General features: G+C 55.4%; 1 protein-coding gene across 1 annotated transcript; it reads right to left on the reverse strand.

Annotated features, from left to right (window-relative positions):
* Positions 1 to 423: 423 nt before the first annotated feature.
* On the reverse strand, positions 424 to 23,179 carry FAM163B (family with sequence similarity 163 member B). Its single transcript, XM_039730830.1, has 3 exons — positions 22,942 to 23,179; positions 1,140 to 1,255; positions 424 to 1,057 (listed from the first exon to the last, which is right to left on the reverse strand). Exons 2-3 carry the CDS (start codon positions 1,230 to 1,232, stop codon positions 506 to 508), a joined length of 645 nt encoding a protein of 214 aa, XP_039586764.1. The 5' UTR covers positions 1,233 to 1,255; positions 22,942 to 23,179; the 3' UTR covers positions 424 to 505.
* Between the last annotated feature and the right edge of the window lie 1,641 nt (positions 23,180 to 24,820).

Raw genomic sequence — 24,820 nt, forward strand, 5'->3', positions numbered from 1 at the left:
CCAGGTCACGCCAGCAGCTGCTGCTGACCTGCAGCACGAGCCGTTTTCAGCCCCCCATGAGCCCCATCATTTGCTCATCACCCCCGGCCCAATGGCGAGGAGGGGCAGCTCCTCTGTAGAAAAGGATGCTCAGTATCAAAATCCTCTTTATAAAAGGAAAAAAACCAAGCAACACAGCAGTGGTAAACCTCCCGTTCCAGCTGCACCCCCTAACTCCTCACTTGAGTTTGCTCTGCTCCCCCTTTACACCACAAAATACAAATTACCCATCAAAATACATTCACTTCTTTTTGTTGGTGGTGTGGTTTTTTTTTTTTTTTTATCCCTATTCAAAACTCCTCCCCCCTTTACACCACAAAATACAAATTACCCATCAAAATACATTCACTTCTTTTTGTTGTTGGTGTGGTTTTTTTTTTTTCCCCCTATTCAAAACTCCTTCACGAACTGCAGCCAGTCCTCCCCGCTGTCCAATGCCCCCGGGGCTGGGCGGGCCGGCGGCAGCTCAGACATCGGTGCTGATGCTGCGGCTGCGGGAGAACGCCTCCCGCATGGCCGAGAGCCGGTTGGGGTTGAGCGCCTGCAGGTTGGACACGGGCAGCGCCAGGTCCTCCTGGCTCACCGTCTTGTAGCTCACCCTGTCCCCCCCGTTGTGCAGCTCCTCGGGGGGCTCCTGCAGGAAGAAGGTGGGGGGCTCCTGCAGGAAGGATGTGGTGGGTTCTTGGAGGAAGGATGTGGTGGGTTCTTGGAGGAAGGAGGTGGGGGGCTCTTGGAGGAAGGAGGTGGGGGGCTCTTGGAGGAAGGAGGTGGGGGGCTCTTGGAGGAAGGAGGTGGGGGGCTCCTGGAGGAAGGAGGTTGGGGGCTCGTAGGGAGCGCAGCTGGGGCAGCTGGGCCGGCTCTGGGCTGGTTTTTTGGCGAAGGGGGATGAGGAGTAGAGCGAGGGGCCGTTGGTCAGCACTACGTTGCGGTTGCAGTGCAGCGGAGGGATGTGCGAGTGCACGGCGAAGTCGGGCTCCTCCTCGTCCTCCTCGGATTCATCCTTCTTGCAGCAGTAGTACTGAAACGGGAAGGGGCTCAGCTGGCACCCCCAGAGCTGCCAGGCCAGCAGCCCTCCCCGCTGAGGCACCCCCGGGCCTTACCTGGAGCCTACAGTAGCAGAGGACGGCGATGATACAGAGTAAAATGACAGTCGCTAATATTCCACCTGTGATGACCACGGTCCCGGCTGTCATCCGCCCTCTTCTCCATTAACAGCCTGCAAAATGGAGTGCACGGGGTGAGGGGGTGGGCTGCAGAGCCCCAAACTCTCTGCTTACCCCCTTTTGAAGCGGGCTGAAAGGCAGGAGGGCTCCGAAGGGCAGAATCGGAATCCACAGGGCAGCTGTGGGAAGTCACCAGGGAGTCACCAAAAATGCCACCTTGCAGGTGTAAGGGTTAAAAAAACTTCATGCAGTGAGTGAGAAGCAGCTCTGGGGTCACATCTGTCTGTTCTGCCCTCAGGAGGGGAAGCCAAGGGAAATAACACCAGGCACCAAGGGCACTCTCCCAGCTCCTACCTGGTGGCAGAAGGCTGCAGTGATGGGAGAAGAAGCCCTGCAATGAGGATTTCTGATCTGCACTCATTTTTCTCTGAGCCTCTAATCCATTTTCCCCATGAAAACAATGTGGTATTTGAATTTGGAATAACCCCAGCTGCTAAGTGAGCCTTTAATGACTGCAGGGAGCTGGGTGCTGCCCTCCCTGGGAGCAGGACCTGCCCGAGGCACCAGGACCTCCACTTCACCCACAGTGTTGGGGGGCTCTGGGGGCACCCCAGGATGATGTTTGGCAGCCCCAGGTGAGCTGTCAGTGCACATCACAGAGATGCTGTGGCCCAGCTTGCATTTTGGGGTACCACCAGCACTCTTCTCTCCCTGGAACGCCCCTTGGGAGCTGGCACAGCACAGGGAGCAGCAGAAAGTCCCTGTCCCCCTGTCCCTGTCCCCCTGTCCCTGCTGGGCTCTCCCAGAGGGCAGATGTTGTGTATCATGCACAGCACGAGCCCTGCAACACCAGCAGGGGTTTGCTCTCAGCATCCCTGCCCTGAATGCTCACGGGAGGCCTCGAGCTCCTCCCCAGCCCAGGATCAGACACAGCTTCGTGCCCCAGGAAGGATGCTGGGGAGACAGGGTACCTGCCTGCTCACACACCTGCCAGCAGCTAGGACACACTGGCACTAAAACTGGCACAAATAAAGCTCCAGCAACATTTTAGTTCGGGCTGGGAACAGCAGGAGAGACATAAATTAAGGGAGAAATCCTACCCTGACCACCTACTCTCCAAGTGCTTTAACAAAGCTGGCTCCCAGCTCGTGCTATCAGGTTAAAGCAAAAACCAGCCACCCCAGCCCCAAATTACTTCAGCACCCGAGGAAAAGCAACTGTATCTGTCAGGGATTTAACCCGCTTCCAAAGCAAACAAACCTGGGCCATATTTTCAGGCACTTAATGTCCTGTTAAAGTTGGGTGAGTGCTGAATGGATAAAGCAGCATCACGTTTTATGTTGTTGCTGAGCAGCTCGGGAGGAGGGAAGGGAATTTATCCCGATGGCTCCACGGCTCCTCACACCCTTCTCACACCCCACGGCCCCGGGGCAAGAGCTGGGCCAAATCCTGCCCTCATTCCTCGGGGAAAACGCTCTGAGGAGGCTCAGGGGGAGCAGCACACCATGGGGAGGGTTTGCAAACGATGCATCAGTGATTTAGAAACTTTGGCTGCAGTTTAAAGAGGGATGGAGGCGCCTGGCTGGGCCAGGGGCCAGCTGGAAATGCCCATCCCTGGGCACTTTGCTGCTCCCATTTGCAATCCCCACTCTGCCCCAGAGCCAAGGGCAGGGGGGCAGGGCTGGGGCAAGAACCTGGCTCTGGGGTGGCCACTCAACCCTGCAGGCTCTCAGGGATAGGAGCTGCGCCCATCACAGAGCATCAGCATCTCCCTGCCGGCCCGAGATGGGAGGTGGCAGGCAGAGCTCTGCCAGGGAGGGCTCTCTGCCTTTTCCACCCATTAATTAAAGCCCCGGGGCACAAGCCAGGGCTGCACTGAGCCAATTTCCATGGCTCCTGTCCAGACATGGCATCGCAGCTACTGCTCCCTCCGGAGCTGGACCATTTGCATTTCTCCCTTCTCCCCTCCCCAAACATACTTGTCTGATTAAAGCTGCATACCTGGAAGCTTTAAACCCTCCAGCGTGCAAAGGGAGAGGAAAGCAGAGCATGTGGAGGCCCATAAGCTGAACAATTCCTGTCTAGACCTCCTTTTTACATTTGTTCCTAATTTCACGCTCCACAGGCTCCCAGATTCATATATTTAGCAATAAATATCCTGGTAAAAGGAAGTGCTTTGCAGCTCTGCTGTGGTCTCTGAGAAGGTATGCAGGAGCCCTGCTCTGAGGAGCACAGGCAGGGAGACTCAGTCCTGGGAGAGCTCAGCTCCTTCCTCCAGCTTTAGGAGCCCTCCAGCTCCCAAGGATGCCTGAACCCATCCAAACTCATTCCCAGCACATCATCCATCCCTGGCAGGCAGCAGCAAGGGGCTGCAGGGGGGTGTAACTCCATCCACAGAGGCTGTTTGCCCCCAGCCCAGCTGCCCTTTGCTGTAGGAAGGTGGTCCCCAGTGCCATGGGGTGATGGTGGCCCTGGGGTTACTGGGAGCACGCAGGGCTTGATGCAAAACTTCTCCTTTCCCAGCGTGAAAAGGACAGGTTGTGCTGCTACAAAGCAAAACCACAGTTCCCAGACACAGGTCCTGCAGGAGCTGTTTGGTTTTAGACACAGCCCTGTGCCACCTGCCTGCCTTTGCATGTCCCTGCCATGGCTGAGGATGTGGATTTTGAGGCTGAACCATTCACTAAGGATCAGATCTGCCTCATCCTTTTCTCCTGTCTTCCCCTGGGCACTGCCATGAGGAGCTGCCCAACCCAGGGGCTGGGAGAAGCTTCTCCTGAACGACAGTGAACGGGAGAGAGGAAGGGTTGGGATGAGAAATCATCCTCTTTCCACCTCCCCAGCACCTTGAACACGGCCCCAGGACCAGCACGGGTGCCCAGTGTAGGGAGAGGCTGCTCACAGCTGCGCCTGGCCCCGTGCTGCCTCTGGGGAGGGCTGCGTGGGAGGAAGGCTGCAGAGCAGCTGGGGGGGCTGAGCTCAGCCCCAACCAAGGCTCCAGCAAATACCCGGCTCTGAAAAGCTGAGCTCCAGGTCCAGAGGCTCCTGTGGACTGGCCTGATCCTGCCTGCTGAACCTGGGGGGGAAGGAAATGGGGATGGAAAAGGAAACTGCTCCGAGGTTCCTCTGAGCACCCAGTTAAACCAGCTTGGAGGGTTTGCAGGGATTAATAATTATCTTCTGGGCAATTAAATAAATGAGGCTTTCAGCTGTCCCATCCCACCCCAACTCCCATCTGCAGGGCAACAAAGTCATTCCAAAGAGTTTTGCAGCAGCTGGAAGTGCTGCCATGGCAAGTGGTTAAAGAAGGGCAATGCTGGTGCTGCTGAAGCTGGGCCTGCACAAGGAGATCGTGCCTTACATGCCAAGAGCTGTATCCCAGAGCTTGTCCCTCTGCACTGCCACTGCATCCCCCAGCAGCCCTGGAGCCAGAGGCAGCACAGCCCTCTGTTCACCAGAAAGGTGGGAATTCATTCACCTGTCACCAGGAGCTGGAGACTCAGACAAAACTGAGTCAGGCTGGGTACAAAATGCCAGCTGGCAACACAGTCAGAGTGCTGGCAGGATGGATCCTGCCCGGGCCCAGCACTGGAGGAGGCAGGAGGTGAGAGCTGTGGTGAACACACAGGGACAGGCACAGAAACACCCCAGGGAACTGAGAGCCCTGGTGAACACACAGAGAAAAACACAGGGACAAACACCCCATGGTCCAGGGGACAACAGGGAACTGAGAGCCCTGGTGAACACACAGAGAAAAACATAAAAACACCCCCTGCTCCAGGGGACAACAGGGAACTGAGAGCCCTGGTGAACACACAGAGAAAAACATAAAAACACCCTCTGCTCCAGGGACACTCGGCTCAAAACTCAGTGTAAGACCCTGCCCCTGGCCCACAGTCTGTGCAGGGGAGCAGGGCTCAGCTCTGCCCCGTGCTCCCAAACAGCCAAGATGGAGAAGAGAAGGGAGGAAAAAAAGGAAAACACCCAATCCCACCCTCGGCAGGGAGCAGGGGAGGCCAGCACCGTGTCCTGGAGTGACACCACGCTGCCTGTCCTGGCTCTGCTCTGCTCTGCACATCCCTGGCTCTGCTCTGTGCTTGGACAAGCTGTGCACCGAGTGCGTGGGTGTCCTGCAGCACCCTGGAAGGGCCTCTGAGGGGGGACTGACCCCAGCACAGCCCTGGCTGACCCTCCTCTGGGCTGCTCAAACAGCCAAGATGGAGAAGAGAAGGGAGGAAAAAAAGGAAAACACCCAATCCCACCCTCGGCAGGGAGCAGGGGAGGCCAGCACCGTGTCCTGGAGTGACACCACGCTGCCTGTCCTGGCTCTGCTCTGCTCTGCACATCCCTGGCTCTGCTCTGTGCTTGGACAAGCTGTGCACCGAGTGCGTGGGTGTCCTGCAGCACCCTGGAAGGGCCTCTGAGGGGGGACTGACCCCAGCACAGCCCTGGCTGACCCTCCTCAGGGCTGCTGTGGGGGAGGACCAGCTCATTGGCAAGGGAAGGAGCTCAATGCGGGGGTGAGGAGGCTGGGGAGGTTGGAGTTCTGTGTGGAAATTGGGCGTTGAGCAGCTGTGTGGGGGGCAGGTGAGTGTGACCCTGTGTGCTGCAGGTCCTGCCCTGGCTGGGCAATGCAGCCACTTCCCAGCTCATCCAGCTGCCACCAAGCCTGACACTGACACTGCTGGTCAGGCCCTGCCTCAGAAGGAAGGAAAAGAGCCCAGAAAGATGCCAGGGAAAAATGTGAGGGGTGCTGACTGTCCCAGATGCCACTGCCCTAAGCCTTGCTGCTTTCTGTCCCCAAGCTGGGTGCAGACAGCATCAAGGATCTTGAACCAGAACAAGAAATCCCACTGCAATAAACTGTCCAGAGCAGAGCAGACTGGATCCGAGCCCTTGATGCTGTAAATTCAGGATAAGCCTGGCTTACACTCCTCTGTGTTCACCCTGGAGCTCCATAAGTGCCACAGCTCTGCCCAAAGGCAAACTCCAGAGAGCTTTGGTGTGAAGGAGCTGCCACCAGCCTGGGAGGTGGGAAAGCAGCAAATAAACCAGGAGCCAGCAGCAGTTTGGTGGCAAATCCAGCCCTCCTGGTGCATTCTCCCCAGCTCCTGTAATCCTACCCAGTCAATGAGTGAGAGCTGGGCTCTGGGAACGGCCGGGCAAGGTGCCAGCAGGAGACTTTGCATCACCAGAGCCAGGACAGGGCAGCTGCCAGAAACACAGGCGGGAACGTGGCTTTCCAGATGAAAAACACTTTAACCAGAGTGCCTGCATCAGTCCTGCGTGCTGCCTGTCCCCTCCTGAGGGCAGCATTCCTGGCCTGGGGGCCGATGTTGCTGCAGGATTCACACAGCCAGGCTGGGCTGTGGGTGGGCTGGGTCACTGCAGACCCCTGGCTTTGGCAAGGCCACCTGGGCACTCCTCAGACAACGAGACACATGTCACCATCCCCTGCTTGCCCAGCCCAGCCCAGCAGCAGGGCTGTCCCCATGGGTAACCCAGGCACTCCAAGGGGGTTTTAAATATTTTATGAGCAGAGGGCACTTGGCTCTCTGCTGTGCCCTGTTGGGACAGTGCTCCTGACAAATTCCCAGCCTCATCCACAGCACATGGGTCCTTCTGGGTGCTGGAGATGCCTCAGAGATCCCAGCAGTCCCAAATTCCAACCAGCATCCCCCAGGGCTGTGCTCATCCCCTCTCTGCTCAGACACTGCCCTGGGCAGAGCAGCTCCTGCACTCAGGAGGGCTTTCCCCACCCTCAAAGGCACCACTATTGATGATCCCTGGAATCAGAAGGAATCCTGTGAGCCTGTGGCACATCAGAGAGGGCTCCACCAGCTGGGAGATGCCTGTAATGCTGTCATGGGCTTTTAACAGCAAACACAACAGAGAACAGAACATTCCACATCCACCTGTCCCCTTCTGGTGGCCTTAGAGACATAAACCCAACTACAGAGGTCACTGGCACAGGGGTAACACACAGCCCAGACTCCTGAGAGTCCCCCAGCCCTCCTGCAGCTGGGACAGCCCCTGGTGCTTCAGCTCCCACTGATGTCCAGAGCAGAAACCACACGTTGGGAACAGAAATTCTCCCCGGTGCCTGATGAATTATTTATCAGGCAGGACCCTGCTGGAATAGTGCTCAGCTCTGCAGAACAGGATCCCAGGCTCGGGCAGGGCTCAGGGGACACTGGGGATGGCTGAGGGCAGGACAACACCTGCTCAGGAAATGTCTGAGTGCCCTGCCAGTGCCTCCAAGGCTGGAGGATCACACAGATGAGCCCTGGGGGATTTAGGGATGTATCCCCCGTGTCTGCAGCAATCAGAACATGCAATAAACTCCTCCAGAGGGCTGGAGGGACCAGGGATTGTTCCTCTCCTTTCTGCCCATTCTCAGCTCATCCCTTTGCAGCCAGAAAATCTCCCCCAGTGCTCCCAGAGCAGTGCTGGGGTGGGGAATGGGTCACACTGAGCTGCTCCTTCTGCCTGCTCCCATTACAATTCAATATAACCACATATAAATGGTATTACAGATAATTAACCGCCCAAAATTTATAACGAAAAGTATTTTGTTAAATATCACATGTCAGTCCAACAACTCCTTGCTGTATAAGCTTTTTCCAAATACCAGGGACACACTGCATATGCACCTCTGCAGCTGTCCTTGACACAGAACCGAATTTTGGGTTGAAGAGACCTTTAAAGGTGATCAGGTGTGACCCCCACAACCTGCCAGAGCAGCCAGACTGCATTGCTGTGTGACAGCAAAACCCAGCAGGGGAAGCTCAGGCTGATCCAGAGGTCCATCCTACAGCAAGAGCGGCTGAAAACTGTGGGGTTTCCTGAAGTTAAAAACAAAAAACAAAAAACAAAACAAAAAAAAAACCAACAAAAAAAACCAAACAAAAAAAACCCCACAAAACAAAACAAAAAAAAAAAAAACAAAACAGAAGTTCACGGCAGCGTCAGGGATGCTCTCGCAGCAGTTTTTACAGCGGAGATTAGCTCTCAGTCTGAGTTTCCCGACTCTTCAGAAGGTTTCCTTGGATGCAGGGGTTGCCCATCGCGGCAGTGTGTGCTCGGCACTAATGAGGCACTAATGGCACCGAGCACAAGCAAATCACGCCTCACAGAAACAATATTTGCACAGCTCATCAAAGTGCCGTGAAGGCTTACTAAGCACGGCGGCAGGAATTTCAATGAGTGCAGATGCTCCGCGGGGAGAGGCCGTGCTGCTGGCAGGGCTGGGGAATCGCTGAATCACCTGGATGCTGCCCTTGGGGATGTCCCCTCAGGATGTCCCCACCGCCACCCTGAAAGGGCTGCTGGCCTCATCCCGAAGTGACTGGGGAAGGTGACTGCGGACATTCCTGAACTGATGGAGTGCCCACCCTGCTCTGCCCCTCCGGGGAAATGAACGGCCCCATCCTGAAAGCACCCACGGGGTGTTGGTGGCATCGAGAGGAATGCTGGTGGCATCGAGAGAGGAATGCTGGTGGCATCGAGAGAAGAATGCTGGTGACATCGAGAGAGGTGCTGGTGACAATGGCAGGGCTGCTGGAGACATCCAGGGGTATTGAATTTTACCAATACAGGGGGATGCCCACCAGTGCACCCCTGCCAACCTACACTGGCATCAGTCCAGGACACGCTGCTGGAGACATCCAGGGGTATTGGATTTTACCAATACAGGGGGATGCCCACCAGTGCACCCCTGCACGCCAACCCTACACTGGCATCAGTCCAGGACAGTAAATCCAAAAACCAGGCCCGAGGAGCTGGTGCAGCAGTGATGGACTCGCCCCCAGGTCTGACAGCCAGCCAGGCTCTGCTGTGATCTCAGAACTGCTCCCAAACCACTCCAGAGGCTTTCACCCTCCCCAGTCCCACCTTTCACTGCCCAAACAATCCCACTCTGCTTAAGCACCAGGAATTATTTCCATCCATCAGGGAAGCAGGTCATAATCCCAAACCCACATAAGCAGTCTAAACTCCTTAAAAAAAAAAAAGGAAAAAAAAAAAAAAAGAAGAAAAAAGATAAAGATGTGCTGTCTTTCCACCCTGCATCATTTAATCACCTCTTGAGTATGGCTTAAGCAGCTGGAGATATTAAACACTAGACAGAGCAGGTTTGGGAATTAGCAGACTGGGATAAGGTGCTGCAATCGCTGCTGAGGGGAAAGGTCAGGGAGCAGGGAGCACACACTGCCCAGCCCAGGCTCTGCTCCCAGCAGGGCATCCTGCAGGCTGGAAATGTTCCTTGGCCAACCTGAAAAGCTCACTGAGAGCCAGATATAAACCTCACTCCTGATGAGGACTTTTCCCTGCTGCATCCACCATCTCACAGCAGAGCTCACTGCAGTCCCCCAGAAAGGCACAGTCAGAGACATCAAAAAGCCTTAATTGTCAGAAAGAACTGCTGAACCAATGCAACAAAAGTGGGGAAAAAAAAGGAATTTGTTCTTCTGAAAGAGTGACTCCAGAGTTGCTCCATTCACACGGGTTTTGAACTCTCCTCACACTGAGCACCAGAAGCTCCAAGAGCTCTGTCTGACCCCAATGGCTCACTCCAGCATTCCTGCTGCCCCATCTCCCAGGAAATGCCTCCAGAACGGGGTTTCATGGCTCAGGCAGGGCTGCTGGGCCACGAGGATGGCAAACACTCACACAGAGTCACCAGGTGAGATCTCAGCTGGTGACAGCCCTGGCTGGGAGCTGGAGCTGCCTCTGCTCCTGGGGGCATCAGCACTGGGATGGGAGCAGCACTGCCATCCACAACCAGCCTGGGAACAAGGATTTACAGGCCAGGGACACTGCACAGAGGGACAGCAAGGTGCTGGTACCCTCTGATGGCCACACAGAAGCAGAAGATGTCCCTGTGGCTGCTTTAGCTCCCGGGATTTGTGGCTCTGCACATGCCACAGCCTCTGCATGGAGAGCCATCCCTATGGGAAACCATGGGCTGAGGCACCTCTGCTGCCATCCAGGCCTGTGCTAATGGAAGCCCTGAATGCTTCAGAGCTCCTGTTTGCACCTTTTGGCTTCTGCTTCAGGCAGGCCCAAAGCCACACAGAGCCCTGCTGGCCACACTGCCCCAGCTGCACCTTCAGCCTCCTTGCACAGCTGGGACACAAACCTGGCTCATCCCAGGAGTTCTGTTCCATCCCAGCACCTCTGGCTCATCCCAGGAAACCTGGCTCATCCCAGCACCTCTGTTCCATCCCAGCACCTCTGGTTCATCCCATCACTCACACTGCCCCAGCTGCACCTTCAGCCTCCCTGCACAGCTGGGACACAGGAGCCCTGGCTCATCCCAGGAGCTCTGGCTCATCCCAGCACCTCTGGTTTATCCCAGGAGTTCTGGTTCATCCCAGGAGCTCTGGCTCATCCCAGGAAACCTGACTCATTCCAGCACCTCTGGTTTATCCCAGCACCTCTGGCTCATTCCACCACCTCTGGTTCATCCCAGCACCTCTGGTTCATCCCAGGAGCTCTGGTTTATCCCAGAGCTCCGGTTTATCCCAGAACCTCAGTCCACCCCAGGAGCTCTGGCTCTCTGGCTCTGGCAGTGCCATACCCCACAGGAAAACTGCTGCTCCTCCAACACCCATTTTTCAGACAGGGAAGCTGGTCACAGCTCTGTTTTTGAAGCCAAATTGCCCAAAACCCATCAAATTGCAGCCCATTTCCAGATGAGGTGGCTTCCACCTGGCCAGGCACAGGGTGAGGGGCAGGTCCATGCTGCAGGCAGCCCCAGAGCAGGGTTTGGGAAGGGTGAGCCCCACTCCTGACCCAGTGACCCCACAGATGTCCCGGGAGCTGAAGGAGCCATGGATCCCCAACTGAGCCAGGGATCAGTGGGGAGGAAGGGCATGTCCAGCCAGCAGCAAATCCAACAGCTCTGCACTTCCAAGGGCTGTGAGCACATCTCTGTACAATGGGAAGATCCTCAGCAGATCAAAGCTGCACATCCTGCTTCCCTTTGCTCAGGAGGCACAGATCCAGGCTGGGAACCAGGGAGCTCTTTTAAAATAAAATGCAGCAGCCTGGGAGCTTCAGGGGCGCCCTCCACCCAGCCAGCAGCACACCTCTCTGTCATATTTTATGAGCAGAGGGCACTTGGGTCTCTGCTGTGCCCTGTTGGGAGAGTGCTCCTGACAAATTCCCAGCCTCATCCACAGCACATGGGTCCTTCTGGGTGCTGGAGATGCCTCAGAGATCCCAAATTCCCACCTGCATCCCCCAGGGCTGTGCTCACCCCATTTCTGCTCAGACACTACCCTTGCAGCACCCCTGTGTCCCTGCCCACCCCTGCCAGCTGTGGGTGGCTGTCTGGCAGCTGGTGACATCTCCATCAGCACCCCTGAGCTGTCCTGGGCTCTGGCTCCCCATGTAACCCATTTTTCCTCCTCAGTGCCCCTCCTGTGCCCTGGGGACACTGGAAGCTCTGTGCTTCCAGCTCCTGCTGCTGCTGTGTGACACCCGGGGACTCCCTGGGTGCTGCAGCCAGCCCTGCCTGGGATCTCCAAACAGAGATACGTCGCTGCTCTCAAAAAAAAAACCCCAAAAAAACCACCAGAAGAAAGGGTTGGGAGTTTCCATAGCTACAGCTTCACACGGCTCTGGTGGAGGCTCTGGCTCAAGCCCTGTAATGAGGCACAAGCAGAGTGTTTTTTCCCACTCCAGCCCAGCAAGGCAGCGTGGTGCATGAATAAAGAAGAGGAGAAGAGAGGGGGAGCTCGGGGATCTTGGAAATAACACATAAATGCTAAGGACTCGAGTTTGGCACACGTTTCCTGCCCTGGTGCTGGGGGGGCAGGAGCCCCTCACTCATCACACAGTGAGAGGAACCTTCAGGCTGCTCCACACGGGCAGAGGACAAAAACTGCTGCTCTAAAATTCCTGTCTGCCTGCTGCTCCCAGGGCTGGACCTCAGGGAAGCACCGAGGGAAGTGCAGAGGTTTAGGGCTGCTGCCAGGGCAGAGCCAGTGCCCACAGCACCTGGGACAGGGGCCTTGCCTGGCTTCCCCTGCATGGCCTTTGTTCCAGGTAATGTCACCCCCTCGGGGCTGGTGTCAGCACTGCCACACGTGCATCTGAAAAGTGACCACAAAATCACAGAATTCCAGATTGGTTTGGGTCAGAGAGACCTTAAATTTCATCTCATTCCACCCCCTCCCATGGGGGAACACCTTTTCCTATCCCAGGTTGCTCCAAGCCCTGTCCAGCCTCCCCTTGGACACTTCCAGGGATTATGGACAAGAGGGAGATGGGCTTCCTCACTGTTTGCACCCTGGAGTTTTTCTATAAGCAGTAAAATCTCCTTATGTTATCCTCTTTAATAAGGATTTATCATTGCTGCATCAGGGAATTAATACAGACCGTCTGAGAGGGTAATTTTCAGATTCTTGGCAACTTACCATGAACCAGTTCCAGTAAATTTTCCCTTTTTTCCTCACCTTAATTTTGTTACAGCTTTTCCTGGGAGATGAGAGAGGGAAAGATTTAACTCAGAGGAAAAAAAAAAAAAAACCACAACGACAAGCCCACAACAACAAAATCATAAGTGAAAGAGTGGAAAACATAAAGGAACTCACACAGCTCAGCTGAAAACCCTCATTAGAAGAATAAAGAAACTGAGAAAAACCTTCACACGAATTGCTCTGCTCAAGCCCACGTGGGCTGGGAAGTGCCAGGATCAAATGTTTGAGAAATTGACTGTTCCCAGGGACAGCATCTTTCTGAGAGCAGAACACGTGTCAGGGATCTTCTTGCCTCTCGTCAGCACGGGGACGACACCAGCCCTGCCTTTGAAATGACTCCTTGGTGCTGGAGAGGCCCTGGAGAGCGAGGCAGGGGCTGCTGCTCCTCATCTGCCACCTCCTTGCTGTGCCCAGCCAGGGAAGTGCTGCCACAGGCACTGAAATGTGGGAAACTGAGGCAGGCGAGGGAGGATGGATGTGACCAGAAGGTTCTGCTCGGTGCTGGAGCATCCTGAGCAGGCTGCAGCTCCTCCTTGCCTTGCTTGGCTGACTGGCAGCGCCTCAAAGGAGCAGAAAATGCCAGGGGGCTCCTGTCAGAAAGCCAAACCTCAGAGCAGTGCTCTGAATCCCACCCTGAGCCTGGCTGAAGGCACCCCCAGCAGCCCTGGGAGGGGTCAGGGCCATGAAATACTTCCATCCATCCTGGGAAGCAGGAGGAGGCTCACCCAGCACCCCAAAATCCCAGCTGGATTCCAGCTTTCCTCCCTGGCACCGTGAGCTGGCTTTGCCTGAGCACAGTTGTTGGAACTCCTTGGGAAGCAGGAGTGTTCTCTGCTAAATAACACAGTTCACGTGCTGGACTGGGAGCTCAAATCAGCCAAACCTTCACTGATTTTCTGAGCTGAGCTGGGATGGACCGGAAACCTAGAACTAAATCAGCCAAACTTCACTAATTTTCTGAGCTGAACCTGGATGGACTGGGAGTCCAGAACCAAATCAGCCAAACCTTCACTGATTTTCTGAGCTGAGCTGGGCTGGGATGGACTGGGAGTCCAGACCCAAATCAGCCAAACCTTCACTGATTTTCTGAGCTCTGCAGGCACCATCTCCCCCATTACCATCATTACCATCCTGCCTGTGAACCAGAGAGAGAGCTGAAGTCTGAGTCTGACAAACCCAAAGCTGTAAAAATGTGAACATCTTCCCTGCCCAGTGCCTGGGAGTGCCCCTGGGCACAGAAGAGCCCCTGAGATGCCCCTCAGGAAAGTCCAACAGGCCAGAAATCTCCTCTGGGAATCAGGAATGCATTCACTGCTGATGGCCTGGATAAAAAACACCTTCCAACCTGGCTGCCACTGCTCCTGGGCTTGACAGAGCAGAGAATGGAGCATGTGGGAGCCCAGGAATTTCTGCTGGGAGTCCAGGGTGCTTCAGTGCTGCTTTTGGTTGGTTTAATTGGGATTATCATGGAATTGCACCAGCCTGTGATATTTGGGTTACAAGGTGGTGTTAACAGCCCAATCAAACAAAACACTTTTCATTTCAGGTCCTGGAAAACCTGTATGAATTTTTGGGACCCTTCTCTTTTCCAGCAAAACTCCAGCAGCAGCAGCAGGAGCATGTTCCAGTTTTATGCATCCCTGGGGCTGAGCAACTCTAATCCTCTGCAGTCAACAGTTCTGCCACAGCCCAGCAATCTTCACACTTTATATTTACTACCCATCAAGTCAGACAGTGTTTTACAGACTAACCCCTTGCCTCCCAATCTGAACATTCAACAATATGCAGGATTTATAATGGTATCCAGAAATCAGGTAAGATCAGTGCTTGTTTTCTCAGAAACTGGTGCCACTGTTTTGTGTTTTCTGTAACCTGCATTGTTTTCTTTGAAAATACAACATAAACAAAAATGTGGTGCCAGAAACACAAGGGAAAATAGGTGCAACTAAGAAAACTCCACTTTCTGTGGGCTGAATCTGCTCCCACGAGCTTCTGTGAGAATCAGGAATAACTCTCAAGAAAACAGCAAAGCTGAAGTGTTGCAAATCAGAAAAAAAAAATCATCTGGAACTGTCTAATATTCATTGTGCTTGTCTTTATCTCAGGGGGCTGGGCCTGCCCATGGGATGTCACATCCAGTGCTGGTCACAGGGATCACAGAATCCCAGACTGGTCTGGGTTGGGAGGGATTTGAAAACCCTTCTCAGTCCATCTCCTGACATGGGCAGGGACATCTCCCACCATCCCAGGCTGCTCCAAGCCCTGTCCAACCTGGCCTTGGGCCCTTCCAGGGATCCAGGGGCAGCCACAGCTGCTCTGGGCACCCTGGTTCCAGTTTGGGACTTTCAAAGGTCACCAAGTCCAACCCCCAGCCAGGAGCACAGTCCCTGCTCTGGGTGGACCTTAACTCTGTCACACTCACTCAGAAAATGGCTTTTGGTCAGAGCTGGATGGGACACATCACCTGGAGGGCTTTGAGAAACTCCATTCAAGCATTTTTATGCATTTGGATGTGGAAGTGGGGCTGGCTCTGCTCTCCTGGCAGAGCTGCAGCCACAGGCAGTGGCAGCTTGGTGCCTGTCATGTTTGCACAAGGAAAAAGCCACACAAGAAGCCCATGGGACAGCCATAAGTCGGAATTATTACCCCAGTTGCTCCTTTGTGTAACATAACAATAAACCCACTAAATTTTCCTAACAACAAACGCAAATCAGCGCTCATTATCCTTCCCCTCCCAACTCCACTCCCACTCTCTCAGCAGAGCTATTTTCCCCCAGATCCCACCACTAATCTTCCCAGGGCTTAGCTTCCCAGCAGGCAGCACCAATCAGACCGAGACAGCTCCTTCCCCTTCCCCAGGAGAGCCTGCATCCCTGCAAATCCCTGCTTGCACTGCTGGACAATTTGGGCAGAGATCCCCAGCAGCGAGGCCGTGCATCTCCTCAGCCACCCTCCCACAGCTGGGACACCTCCAGTTCCTCCCAGAAAACGGCTTGGATTGCCACAAAATGCCTTCTGTCTAGAGGAAAGCTCAGTTTTCCCTGTCACTCCACGTTGTGTTAAGCAGAGTGGCAGGAGGAGCATTGCTGCCGGCAGGGGTGGTGCAGGAGCTTCCGTCCCTGCACACCCTGGCACCTCGTGAGAAGGCAGGCAGCAGGTAAAGGAGGGAGTTAATGGTTTGCCAAAGCTCAGGCAGGAAGATCCATGATGGATCTAACCCCAAATGCAGCCTGGGAGAGCAGGGAATGCAGATGCAAACCCCAAATTCAGGCAGGAATAGCAGGGAATCCACATGCAAACCCCAAATTCAGCCAGGGAGAGTGGGGAATCCAGATGCAAACCCCAAATGCAGATAAAGGAGGGAGTTAATGTTTTGCCAAAGCTCAGGCAGGAAGATCCAGGATGGATCTAAACCCAAATGCAGGCAGGGAGAGCAGGGAATCCAGATGCAAACCCCAAATGCAGGCAGGGAGGGCAGGGAATGCAGATGTAAACCTCAAATGCAGGTAAAGGAGAGAGTTAATGGTTTGCCAAAGCTCAGGCAGGAAGATCCAGGATGGATCTAAACCCAAATGCAGGCAGGGAGAGCAGGGAATCCAGATGCAAACCCCAAATGCAGGCATGGAGAACAGGGAATCCTGATGCAAACCCCAAATGCAAGCAGGGAGGGCAGGGAACCCAAGTGCAAACCCCAAATGCAGGCAGGGAAAGCTGGGAATCCTGATGCAAACCCCAAATGCAGGTAAAGGAGGGAGTTAATGGTTCGCCAAAGCCCAGGCAGGAAGATCCATGATGGATCTAAACCCAAAGTCAGGGAGGGAGCCTAGGGAATCCAGATGCAAACCCCAAATACAAGCAGGGAGAGTAGGGAATGCAGATACAAACCCCAAATTCAGGGAGGGAGAGCAGGGAAACCAGATGTAAACCCCAAATGCAGATGCAAACCCCAAAATTCAGCTAGGGAGAGTGGGGAATATAGATGCAAACCCCAAATGCAGGGAGAGCAGGGAATGCAGATGCGAACCCCAAATGCAGGGAGAGCAGGGAATGCAGATGCGAACCCCAAATGCAGGGAGAGCAGGGAATGCAGATGCGAACCCCAAATGCAGGGAGAGCAGGGAATGCAGCTGTAAATGGCAAAGCCCGAGCAGCACCCTCTGCCTACACCAGAAGCAGACGCGGGTTTCAAGCAGGAGCTCTGTGCCAGGAGCGCACTGTCCCTGCCGGTCACCTCGGAAATACCACAGCATCTCCCGGCAGAAAAGCCCAAACACCCCAGAGGGAAGCGAAGGAGGAATATTTGGAAGAGAAACGAGCCAAGCTCTGTGTAGGTAAGTTGTTTTTCTCGCAGGAAGCCGTGCCTGTGAGTGATGCTTCAGCTGAACTGTGATTTTTGCAGCCGCTCCGGGGACTCGTCTGACGCTTCCCTGTGAAATCCCCCTCGCTCCCGGCACGCTCCCGCGGCATCTCAGCGAATTCCAGCCCCAACGGAGCCTCTGTGGCATCTCTGACAACAAAGTCCACATCCCTGCGCTGTGATCGGTGAGGCTTTGAGCCTCGAGGCGTTTTGATCCCGTTCAGCTGAAGGGAACCCAGCTGGGGAGAGGAGGAATGCATCACAGGGCTGAGGGGATCCCCAGGGGATTTCAAAGCAGTCCCATCACCCAGCAGTCTGGGGGTTTCTCTCAGCCACTTTTCTGGCATTTATACTGACGGATTTCCCCCTTCAATGCCAAACACTCTGTGAGTAAAGAGAGGAGCAGGCTTTGCCTGGTGCCAGCTCTGTGGGGACAAGGCAGTGCTACAGGAGGCCACCATCGTGCTCCAGGGACCAGCTCTGCACTGGGAAAAAATGCAACCACCCAGGACTTTTGCTGCTGGTTTGCTGAGATGGGAAGACTGGAAAAAAAATGCAACCATCCAGGACTTTTGCTGCTGGTTTGCTGAGATGGGAAGGAAGGGGAGGAAATCCCAGCTGTGTGGCCTGCTCAGCACTCGCAACTCCCCCAGTGTAATGAGCTTATGAGCTTCTGCAGCTCAGATGAGCTCGTACCTAGAGCAAAGCCACAGCCCCTCAGAGCCAGACCTAAAGCTGGTTGTGCCCAGGGCTCCATCCCCTGCTGAGCAAGATCATCTCCTTTATCCCCTCCCCAGGAGAGGCCAACCAGCTCAGCCTTGGCAGAGCCTAAGCTGGACTTCTGTAGCAATTCAAAGGGGAAAAAACTGCTTTTTTTTTCCCCACCAAAGCCTGTTTTCAGGCAGTTTCCCGTGGTTATCTCACCACCTAAGGATTTTGTGATTGTTATCTTGGCAAGGGAGGAAGAGGATGGGGCTGTGGAGCAGGAGGGCAGGGCTGGAGCAGCAGTGGGTGAGCAGAAGGAAAAGGGAGGCACGGGCAGCAGGCTGGGTGTGAGGAGTCTGAGCAGCTCCCGAGGGCTCCCCCAGCACTGAGACCCTGCAGCACTGACACAGCCTCACAGCAGCAGCAGGTGAGGCAGAGGAGGGCTGCAGGTGGTGGCACAGCATGGTCCTGCTGCAGGCAGAGCCCCCTGCTCACCCCTGCTCCACTGAGAGGAACTCGCTCACCCCACTGCCCCTCGGAGAAAAACACTGCTGAAACGGGAAGATGTGTGAGCCCACGGCATGATTTCCCCTCTGAGGGGCAGGAAATCATCAGCGAGCATGAATTCTGCCTGCCCTGGGGTTGAGGGGGGCAGGCAGCAGTGCCTCCTCCTGTGTGAGCCCCTCGCTCAGCTCCAGAGAGAAATCTGTACTCTTGGACACACAGGATGGGGTAAAACCATCACTGTGGTGGTTCTGGCCTAAATCCAGTCCTCCTCCCGTGTGAGTGACAGCAGAGCCACAGCTCATCCCTCCCTCCACGTGAGCAGCATCCCTGTCACCTGGGCCAGGGGAGGGGAGGACAGCTGGCCCCTGGCTCCTGCCAGGAATTCACTTTTCTCTTTTGAACAGAGATTAATTCAGTGCTGTGGGACAGGCTGAATAGAGGCGTGGGCTCCAAGTGGCTCCTGCTGAGGCCCCCCAGCCCCCTCTCCCTGCAGAGCCTCCCGCCCTCGGCTCAGGTGCTCAGAGGCAGCTGCTTTATCCATGCCTAATGACATTTATTTTCCCCTCAGTGCCTCGGGGAGGGCTCTTTCTCTCGCCCTCCCTGCTGATGTGAATCCTGCTGCCCTATTATGCTGATCCGAGACCTTTTTTTATTGTTGAACTGTTGGTGAGCTCCCCTGCATCCCCCATCTGTGCCCCCCAGCCTGCTCTTCCTTCAGCCATTTCCCAGCTTTGATCCCACCAGCACTGAAGCAAAGAGCAAACCCCCTCACATTTTCAGCTTGGATCGGGTCCCTCACCTGGCTGGGACAGGCTGAGCCTTACTTTTGGGTTTTTGGCAAAAAGTCCTTCAGAAAAGGCAATTACCACAGTGCCATTAAAGCTTTCCCCACTGCACGGCCAGAGAAGTCGCTGGGAGCCTTTTGAAATAACCTTTAAACAATAGATCCTGTCTTGTTTACTGAATGTTTCTGAACTCAGCAGTAATGCATCCAGATGTCACCCCTGCCTACCGTAGGCCTAACTATTTCTGGAAACACACCAAAGGCAAATTGCTTGGATAATGTCAGATATGGTTGCAAAAAAGAATATGACAAGTTTCCATCTCCTTGATAAGAGCTGTGGAGCAGAGAGTTATTTCCCAGGGCAGCAGAGCCGTGTGTACCTTCCACTCAGCCCCGTGTAGGAGCTGCATCCCTCCCTCCCTCCTTCAGCTCAGTGGCACGTGTTTTCCAGCTTCCAGCTCAGGAAAACATCAGTGCTTCTGTCCAGAGAAGCTCAGCAGGCTCACAACATCCTTGTGTGTGGCTGCAGGTGATTTTTATCCTGCGGGAGGGAGATGGGGGAGAAGGGAGATGGTCAGCAGCGGCTGAGCTGCCCTCTTGTGCCATTGTTGGGAGTGGAGTAAAATGTCAGCTCTGAGCAGGAGACAACTCTGTCTGAAGTGAGAGGGTGACAGGACTCACCAGCCCCTGGCTCGTGTCCTTCTCCACTCCCTGTCCTGCCAAGGGGAGCTCATGCTGAGGGAGGTGCTGGACCCAACACTGTCCCTGCTGACGCTCAGCTCCAGAGAGAAATCTGTACTCTTGGACACACAGGATGGGGTAAAATCATCACTGTGGTGGTTCTGGGCTAAATCCAGTCCTGTCCCCCCTCAGTGATGCCTCTGACACCCTGAGAATCACTTCTGCATGGAGCCTGCTCCTCCTGCTGCTGCTCTGAATGCTGCTAGTGGGTCAAGGCTGTCATTAACCTTCCCAGGGACAAAGAGGTGCAGGGATCTTTCAAAATATTATTCTGACCTTTAATTTTGTTCCCCAACCTTTCCAGCTGCCCTCTGGCCAGGGCTGCTCTAGCAGGTTCCTGAGGTCCCAGGCCTGTCTGGGTTGGTGCTGGCTGTGAGCTGAACGTGGCTGAAAGGTCTGGAGAGGGTCAGAGTCCACCACCCACCTGTCTGTCACCCCTCTGCCCGTCTGCACTGCTGGGATAAAGGCTGTTTGCTCAGGCAAAGGGGGAACCCATCCTACTGTAAGAGATCACAAGGAGAGAAGGATATAACACCCAATGACCGGGGAGAAAACACAATTTAAATGAGGAATGAGTTCAAGTTCAACCCCAACAGCTGCCACCTCTGCTCCATCCTTCCCTGCACCCCTTCAAAGTCACAAGCTGCATCACCAGCCGTGGCTGCAGGAGCCCTGCCAGCATGCAGCACCTCTTTCCTGGCCATGTCCTTCTCCATATCCATGACAACACCACAGCCAGGTACGGGAACAGCCCGAGTGACAAGGGAGCAGCCAGCCCTGCTTCTTCCACCAGCACTGCGCAGCCAGAGGGAAAAGTCTGAGTCAGGCAAATCCCTTGGAGCCTGGCCAGCTGCAAAAGCCCTCCTTGCCCCACGTGCTGGGCGCTGAGGACACATCCTGACACCCCAGAGGTCAGTGGCACAGACTGTGCCAGGCTGGGAGCACGCAGCAAAGCTCTCTGGGCTGCACAGAAGTGCCCGAGGGAGCTGAGCACCTTTATCTCTTTGAATCTGGCACCCAGCAGAACTTTTAAAGACCCTAAAGGGGTGCTGAGGAATGGCTGTAGGGTCAGGGTGGGAAACATTTAGAAAGGCTTGGGTCAATAAACCATGGGCAGTGAGTCTGTCCCTTACCCATGGAGAAAAGGGCTCAGGCTTGGCTCTCGTGTCACCTCCACGAGGGCTCAGGGACTCCCAGAGATTCAGTGGAAAAGGGTCAGGAGATGTGACAGCCAGACCCTGTACCAGGCTCTGCTGGAGCACAGCGAGGACACGACCAGGAGCCACAGCACTGGGGATGTTCTGCCACTCGTTGTGCCCAGGTGGGCACAGGTATTTCAGAGCTGCCTGTGTTTGTAACCTGTGCCCGCTGGCAATAAACCAGAAAGGAACAAATGCTGCTTCCTTCCTTCCCCTCAAATCCCCACATCCCTTCTGAACGAGAACCAATGTACTGCGGGGTGATAAATCAACATCAGTAGCTTTGCAAGGGATTTTGTTGAAGTTCTTTATCTCTCCTGAGCACCAGCACCATTCCTTAAGAGGTCCTGTCATCACTCTGCGCAGAAATCCTGACATGCAGAAGAAGGAGGTTACACTTCTAATTACAGCTGCACAGTCTTTAAGGTGTTTAAAATCTCTTTTCACCAACTGACAGCCCCTAAAGCACCTTTCTGCCTGTTTCAGGCAAGAAGAAAATCAACCACAGAGACTGCAAACAACTCCAGTTATTCACAAGGCGTTGCAGTGGGGCAGGAGCCTCAGCACAGGTGTGGGATAGTTGAGGCACTCACTTCATGCACAATTCATGCTTTCCCTCACAGCACTGTAATTTAGATGCTTCCTCAGCGAAGACAAGATGTGATGACTAAAAATCCCATCCCACTGGGTACTTTTGCTCAAATGAAGTCACCCAGGAGCACCATCTGCACTCTAAAAATCGGGATAACCCGCCAGGTTCCCAAAAATGACACCCATACATCATGACAGACTGAAGTGCAGAGTTTTCCCTTCTAGGTTTTATGCTGATTTCGCTGCTCGTTTCAGGCTGGAAGACAATCTGTTGAACCTCAAAGTGCCGTCTTCTCTTACCTTGAATTTATTCTGCCAGAGTACTGTCTACCTTAATGAGTATGAGCACACCCCCACTGCCTCCCAAGTTTGGTGATCTGTTGTGTCAAATATAAATAATCCTGTCTGAAAGCGGTCGATATGGGGAAATGAAAAGCCATCTTCCCTTGGGGGATTTCTCTCTCCCTCCCACAGCCCCCCTGAGCCCTCAGGCTACCTTTAATGTGCTCAGCAGCATCCATGTGGCTCTGAGAGCACAGACCTTGATGGCTGCTGGATGCAGAGTGACAAAAACAACCCACAGGTGACTGAGCCATCACCTTCCTCGCATTCCACCCTGGATCCCTCTCCATCACCGCTGTGCTGAGTGGGAGCTGATGGGATGGTTTCCTACCTAACCCAGGACTGGGGTGTCCTACAAACTCATTGGGGGATTCTGACGTCCTTTGGGGCCAGCACATGAGATGGAAACAAAGTGAATCACATGGCTCAGATGTCCAGACAATGAAGAGAGGCCGGTTCCAGCCCCACACTGAGTGTGCAGAGGGCACCGAGGTGTCCCTGGGGCAGAGAAGGACACGACCTGCACACCCAGGAGAGCCATGGGATGGGGGCAGCTTTCCCACTCCATCCCTGAAGGTGCTTTTGTGACATCCCTCATAGGCTGTGGAGCCGAGGATGCTGCAGGATGAGGGAAAGCCGAGCCTGGAGCACCCTCATAGGTCCGGGGTGGCCGGACTTGCCCGGTCCCCCCGGGCAGGCTCCGGGGCAGCAGATGCCGCGCAGTTCTCCATGTCCCTCCTCACCGTCTCCCCCTCCAGATCCCTTCCCAACCCTCCCCCGGCAGCGGGGCTATCCTGTGCCTTGCGGGCATCCCCGGGATGCGGGGCTCGCTGCCGGTTCCCCGGAGCAGCGACCCCCGGCAGTTTCGGATGCACCGGGGAGCGGGCGGCGGGGGCGGGAGCGAAGCAAACAGGGAAAAAACACCGCGAGAGACCCCAGCGCTGGGAGAGACGGGGAGAAGGGGCCCGGCAGAGCCGGGGGGGTCCCGCGGAGCCCCCGCGCCGGTGCCTTCTCCCTCTCCGCTTACCTTCACACGGGGGAATGGGGCCGGCTCGCTCAGGTGAGGACCGCGTCTCCCGAAGTCTCCCTCTCGGAGAGCATCAATACCAAAATAAACGTTTTTTTAAAAAAATATCTAAAAAATGAAATAACGATCAATATATAGATATATATTAAAAATAAGCAAGGAGGCTGAGGAGGCGGGCGGCAGCGGCGGGCGCGGAGCAGGCAGCCGGCAGCAGCCGCCCCTGTCGGCACATGGCCGGGCCGGCTCCCCATTAACGAACCGGGCTGCGGGGCTGCTCCCCATTAACAAACCGGGGTGAGGAACCGCTCCCCATTAACAAACCGGGGTGCGGGACCGCTCCCCATTCCCAATCTGGGGTGCGGGGCTGCTCCCCATTCCCAACCCTGGATGCGGGGCTGCTCCCCATTAACGAACCGGGCCGCGGGACCGCTTCCAATTAACAAACCGGGGTGCGGGGCTTGCTCCTCATTCCCAAACCGGGGTGCGGGGCTGCTCCCCTTTCCCTTCCCGGGGTGCGGGGTCATTCCCCATTTGCAGCCCAGGATGAAAGGCTGCTCCCCTTTCCCTTCCCGGGGTGCGGGGTCATTCCCCATTTGCAGTCCAGGATGAAGGGCTGCTCCCCTTTCCCAGCCCGGGGTGCGGGGCTGCTCCCCATTCCCAGCTCTGGGTGCAGGGCTGCTCCCCTTTCCCTTCCCAGGGTGCAGGGCCGTTCCCTATTTCCAGCCCGGGGTGCGGGGCCGCTCCCCGTTCCCAAACTGGGGTGTGGGGGTTGCTCCCCATTCCCAATCCGGGATGCGAGACCCCTCCCCATTCCCATCCCGGGGTGCGGGACCTCTTCCCATTCCCAGCCCGGGTGCAGCCACAGGGTCCCAGCCCAGGCATGCAGGGATGTGCTGGGCACCCAGGAGGGGCAGAGCGACGCTGGGAGTTGGGGGAATCACCCCAGAGCTGGGTTAGCCCCAAAGAGACCGGGGTCATCCTGCTACGGACCCAGACCACCCCCCTACAGAGCCGGGTCACCCCCTCTATAGCCCAGACACCCCCCAACAGAGTGGGGTCACCCCCTCTGTACCCGGATCACCCCTTACAGAACCCTGGCACCCCCTTACAGAGCCCTGGCACCCATCACAGAGCCAGGGGATGCTAATTTGGACCAGAGAGCTTCACCCCCAGTGCTGGCACAGGAAAAGAATCCCCCTCCCCATCCCCAGGGCAGGGACAAAGCCAAGGCAAACCCTCAGCACCCCCTGTTTGATCCCACACAGCCCCCAGGGCATTTTACAGGTGATGTGAGTTTGTTCCCTGCTCTGTTTTTCAGGGGCTGTGCTGGGGTTTCAGCTGGTTTTGGTTTTATGGACAGAATAGGGAATGTCTCTCCTCTTCCCAAATCCATGCCCATTCCAGCACAAGCTCAGCTCAGAGCCCTCATCCACAGCTTTTTCCCAAAGCGGTGATTTTCAGCAGCGGTGAATCACAAGGTTTTCTTAATGCTGGGGTAGTGATGGCTCTTCAGAGCTGGAAAAAGCAAAATTTGGGACAAAACCTGAATCCTAGAGGGGCATTACCCCTTTAGCAGGTGACAACTTGCAGAAGCACCACCACAGGAGACGCTGAGGTTGCCCCCCAGCCCCAAGCTGGTGTGACAGGGGAGCACGCTCTGCCCCAGCTCTCCCTGAGCCCTGCAGTCCCTGGTCCCCGGGCTCCCCGCACAGCTCCCCTGGGCACAGAGGATGCTCAGTGTGTCTCAGCAGGCTCTGCCACCATCCTTGGCTCTTGCCACCAAGCTGTCAAACTCCTGGTGCAGCAGGGACCCTTCTGCAGGCCCCTGGATTGTCTCTGTGTGACTTTTGTCCTGCAGCATTCATTTCCCTGGCAGTGG

The sequence above is a fragment of the Passer montanus genome, unplaced genomic scaffold (assembly GCF_014805655.1).
Source record: "Passer montanus isolate IOZ18808 unplaced genomic scaffold, ASM1480565v1 scaffold73, whole genome shotgun sequence".
Taxonomy (NCBI): domain Eukaryota; kingdom Metazoa; phylum Chordata; class Aves; order Passeriformes; family Passeridae; genus Passer; species Passer montanus.

Coding starts and splice junctions, on each gene's coding strand:
- FAM163B (XM_039730830.1), bottom strand. CDS start 1,232: ATGACAGCCGGGACCGTGGTCATCACAGGTGGAATATTAGCGACTGTC. Junction 1,058..1,139: donor TCTGCTACTGTAGGCTCCAG/GTAAGGCCCGGG, acceptor TTCCCGTTTCAG/TACTACTGCTGCAAGAAGGA.